Here is a 5,255-nt window from a genome sequence, read left to right as displayed (position 1 = left end):
TTAGCCAAACCAATGAGTTATATTGCGCGCTTCTCGAAACGATCAAACGCTAAGCGCCGAAGATTTGAACTTGAATAGGTAATTACTTTTTTAAAGACAGAAATGGTATCCAAAGTAACATTAGTAACTAGTGCGCACATAACGATAATAACATTCTACCCTTCGCAAGAGGGTTGAACGCTAAGCGCTCAAGACCAGCAAATAAAACCAATCCTAATAACTTTAGCGACAAAAGCGATGTCACTATAAGAATCACGCATCAGAAAGTAGTCAGTAATATGTTTAGCCAAACCAATGAGTTATATTGCGCGCTTCTCAAAACGATCAAACGCTAAGCGCCCAAGATTTGAAATTCACTAAGTAATTACTTTTTTAAAGACAGAAATGGTATCCAAAGTAACATTAGTAACTAGTGCGCACATCGATAATAGCAGTGTGTACCCTTCGTCAGAGGGTCGAACGCTAAGCGCCCATTCTCAGCGAATAGAAGCAATCCTAGTAGCTTTAGCGACACAAGCGATGTCTGTATACGAAACACGCATCAAGAAATGGTCAGTAACATGTTTAGTCAAACCAATGACAATATGAGTCAACACCGTTGACTCATATAGCGCGCTTCTCAGAACGGGCAAACGCTAAGCGCAGAAGATTTGAACTTGACTAAGAAATCGCTTTTTTAAAGGCCTTTAAATAAGTGATTAATTAGTCAAGTTAAAATCTTGGGCGCTTAGCATTTGATCGTTTTGAGAAGCGCGCTATATGAGTCAACGGTGTAGGCGAAAATATGACAGACCACGATCTGAACCGTGGTTCCTATGTTGACATCACTTTTGTAACAAAATCTGTTGTAATTCGTTTTATTCACTGATCTTGAGCGCTTAGCGTCGCATAGCGCTAAAACTGTCCATTTTTTTGGATTTTTTTTTACCTTAAAAATTAAAAAAGTTTCAGCTAAATTCACCGATAGAATTTTTTTGATAGAAATAGTATTTCAAACAAGAAATATTGAAATTTTATCATTTTAATTGAAGATTCATCTCGGGTTGAGAATGTAACTATTACTTTGTTTCAAATTAATTTTTCCATCAAAAAATTTAACCATTCCAGTATAAAACTTAACTATTTTGCTGAAAATCCATTTATTATTTTTTTTTTTTTTGAAAGTTAGATTTTTTAAAGAAAATGTAACCATTCTATTTTTGGTTGAAAATGTATCTTTTATGCATAAAAATTCAACTATTTGGTTGAAAATAGATATTTTGTATTTAAAAATTCAACTAGTTGTTTGAAAGTTGATGTGCTTTGAGACAAATTCGCCTTTTTTGTATAAAATTAATCTTTGTGGTTGAAAATTTATCTTTTTGATATATAATTTAACTATTTCAATTGAAGATTCATCATTTTATTAAAAAATGCATCTTTCTGGTTTCAAATTCAATTATTCCAATTAAATATTTTTAATTTTATTTAAAAATTGATCAATTTGTTTGAAAATGTAACTATTATTTAGACTTTTTTAAAGTATTTTTTTAACTGATTCAACTTAAACTTTAATTATTTAAGTTTTAGTTAACAATTTATCTTTTTTAGTAAAAATTAATTTTTTTGTTTGTTGAAAATTCAACTATTTCAGTTGAAGATTCATTATTTTAGTTAAAAATTTATTACTTTTGTTCAAAATTTAACTATTTTCTTGAAAATTCGTTATTTTTTATTGAATATTAATTTTTTTATCTAAAAGTTTGTCTATTCCATTTTTTTATTTATATTTTTTGTAGAATATTTAGATAATTGTTTGAAAATTAATTAATTTGGCAATTTTTCGCTCTTTTATGCTAAAATAATTTAAATAATTTTAAAATCGATAAATAAATAAATGTTTCGGTTTAGAGACAAATATGAATCCGCCAAAACGCCACCCTGAATTATTAAGTAATGCAAATATGAAGGGGTTTTCAACGGTTATTGAATTCTAAATAATTCTCATAAATATTAATATAAAATTTCAAAAAAGTCTGGAATTTTTATAATCATATCATTTTTATTAATGCAATTTTGAACTGAAAATATAAAACATTATTACAATCATTTTTATTTCATAGTAATTGTCTAAAATAATAAAAGAGAAAGGACAATATTTTTCATAATAGTTGAAAATGAATGTCAGAAATTCAGAATTAATATATATAATATTTTTTACAATATACAGAGAATTCAATTTGTTGCATTTTTGACCAAAAATACCAATTTTCAAAGAAAATGAACACTGCCGTAATATAAAATTATAGAAAATTCTAAATCTTGTTTAAATTATGACTTGTTTTAAAATGACCATTTTTAATTTTTAAAAACCTACAATTTTTGTAGTTTATGAATCGTCTATGAAGTCTAATTTATGAATAAAAAATACCAATTGTCGGCGAAAGACTAACATAGTCAAAAATTGAAAGAAATTATATTAAATTATATTAACTAATGGATAAAAACTTATGGGGGAAATGTTATTTGGATAAGTATTTATTTTGGGGAAGCAGATTAAAATGTTTGATTTTTCGTGCATATTGTCTATTTCAGCGATTTTTAACTCTTCTAATGATAATAAAAAATTTGTAACCTTTTTTGCCTCAATAGGTTTTTTCACGCCCTTTTAAATAATGAGAAGCATTTTTTGAGAAAGTTGAAGTTTTTTTCTTTAAAGACCGCGAGAAATAAAAGTAAAATTTAATCTTTATTGGTAAAAACAATTTCAATCTATTTTTTTTTTTTAATTTCAGTAGATACATTTAAGTTTGTTTTTTGTAGATTTGGTCGTTAAATTCTTCTTTTTTAATTTCTAAGAATTTTATACCTACATTTGAATGTTGGACGTTAAAGAGGAATTTAAATTTAGATTTATTCTGAATTTCATTACTTAAATTATAATTGATCATGGTTCAACTTATCTGGGTCATTTAAAAATATATCGAAGATTTATTATTTAAAACAGGGAATTTCAGGCACAAAATTATAATCATAATCATAAGAATTACAATTCGGATCTGAAACAGAAAATTTTGTAAAAGAATTATCATTCTGAATTTCAACAAGATGTTTTTAAATTTCCCTCTTCTAAATCAGAATAAAAATTATTTTCATCATATTTATTTCCAAAAAATCCCTTTTCCAATGCAGAATTATATTGATTTACAACATTTTCTACTATAGACAAGGAATTTTCCAAATCTGACGAAATCTAACTTTACACAGGGATTGTTTCTATCAATTTCCTTTTTATAAGTTAGAATTAAAATTATTTCCCGAAATTTCCCGATCCATGTTAAAATTTACATATTCCAAAATAAAATAATATTTCTTTCCGAAATCCCCTGTTCCAAAATCAGAATTATATTGTTTATGGAAATTTTGTTTTATATTTCATTTATTTGTTTCTCGTCAACACTTATAATTTTGTTAGAAAATTCCCTGTGCCATACCAAGTCACAATTAAATTAATTTTTAAAATTACCTGTTCTAAGTCAAAATTGGAATTTTGTGGAAAACTCCCTATTCTAAGTGATAATTAAGATTTTTTCATAAATTCCCTGTTCCAAATCAGAATCCTCAGAATTAAAGTAATAAAATATATGAAACCGCTTTAAATTTGCATATTAGTACATTCGAGAGAAAAATCTCGATTTTCCCGATTTACCTTCCAGGTAGACATCTGCTAATGCCTGGTTCTTATTTTATTTTTAATATTTTCTGATGTTATTCCCGATTTTTTGCAGGTATTTTTCGAAAAAATTTTTGTGACTCGACCCTGGAAGGCCCTTTTCGTCACAACAGATGATGATATACGAGAATGGTGGTCAAGATGGCGAGTCGACAGGTACAGCGTCGCCTGGGGAATCGCCTTCGGAGCTGGTTTAGTAGCTCTTCAACGAGTGGATCACATTCCAGGAACCACTTTGGCTCCCATTCTCGCCCTCATTTCTCTAGCTGCTTACACCACCTACACGATTCTCTGCAATTCATTTTCAGAATGCGAAGAAGTGCATTCTTACGTCGCTTTCATACCTGTAAGATTCCAAAAATTATTTAACAATTATGTACGATTGCGTAAAAATGTTTACAGGAGAAGAGGGTGAAAAGTCAGGGATTTCGAGAAGAAAAAGAGGCAAACGTCAGGGAATTTTTAGTTAGAGCTGCCACCTATTCACTTTTTTCACAAATCACTGTTTAGTCACTTTTTTAAAAATAAAGTCACTATGGTAATTTTTTAAAATAAAAAGATAGCTTTAGTCACTTTTCATTCAATTAATTAATCCGTGGCTTAAACACGATTCATTTCAAGTCTAATTTTATTTCTGAATTTTCTTTAATTTTTTTGTCATATTTCAGGGTATTCAAAGGATTAAAAAAAATTTCAAGGAATTTTTAGTATATTTTTAAAAATTCAAAGGAGTTTTTCAAGAGTTTTAAATAGTTTCAAGGAATTTCAAAATATTCCAAAGGCTTTTTAATATCTTAGGATATTTCGAAAGATTCCAAGGAATTTTGAGTAAGTTTCAATCATTTCAAGGGATTCCAAAGGATTTGAAAGATTTTAGGGTATTTTTAAAAACTCGAAGAATTTTTCAAGGGCTTTCACAATTTTTAAAAAATTTAAAAAGATTTCAAAAGTTTTAAAATATTTTATGATATTTTAAAAAATTTCAAGGAATTTTTAGTATATTTCAATAATTTGGGGGGATTTCGAAGAATTTGAAACATTCTAGAGTATTTTTAAAAATTCCCAGGAATATTCAAAAGGATTTTTAATATCTTACGATATTTCGAAAAATTGTAAGGAATTTTGAGTAAATTTCAATCATTTCAAGGGATTCCAAAGGATTTTAAAGATTTTAGGGTTTTTTTTCTAAACTCTAAGAATTTTTCAAGGGCTTTTAAAAGTTTTAAGAAATTGAAAAATATTTCAAAGGACTGTAAGTATTTTATAACATTTTTAAAAATTTCAAGGAATTTTTAGTATATTTCAATAATTTGGGCGGATTTCGAAGGATTTGAAATATTTTAGTGTATTTTGAAAAATTCCAACGAATTTTCAAGAGCTTTAAATATTTGCAAGGGATATATTATTCCAAAGTATTAGTTTATTCTTTATATTATATAAAGTATTATATTATTCCAAAGAAAATATTCCAAAGGATTTTTAATATCTTAGGATATTTCGAAAGATTCCAAAGAAAGAATTTTCCAAAGAATTTTAAAGATTT

General features: G+C 27.1%; 1 protein-coding gene across 1 annotated transcript in view; it reads left to right on the top strand.

Moving 5' to 3' along the window:
* The window catches only part of LOC117169900 (N-acetylneuraminate 9-O-acetyltransferase), a 22,042-nt gene extending 17,820 nt beyond the window's left edge, over positions 1 to 4,222 (top strand). The window contains exons 10-11 of the mRNA XM_033356409.1: positions 3,768 to 4,058; positions 4,115 to 4,222. Coding sequence (XP_033212300.1) covers positions 3,768 to 4,058; positions 4,115 to 4,222 — 399 coding nt within the window. The remainder of the gene's footprint in view (positions 1 to 3,767; positions 4,059 to 4,114) is intronic.
* The last annotated feature ends 1,033 nt before the right edge of the window (positions 4,223 to 5,255 follow it).

This window comes from Belonocnema kinseyi, chromosome 3, assembly GCF_010883055.1.
Source record: "Belonocnema kinseyi isolate 2016_QV_RU_SX_M_011 chromosome 3, B_treatae_v1, whole genome shotgun sequence".
Lineage (NCBI taxonomy): Eukaryota > Metazoa > Arthropoda > Insecta > Hymenoptera > Cynipidae > Belonocnema > Belonocnema kinseyi.
This window is presented reverse-complemented; position numbering and strand designations above follow the sequence as displayed.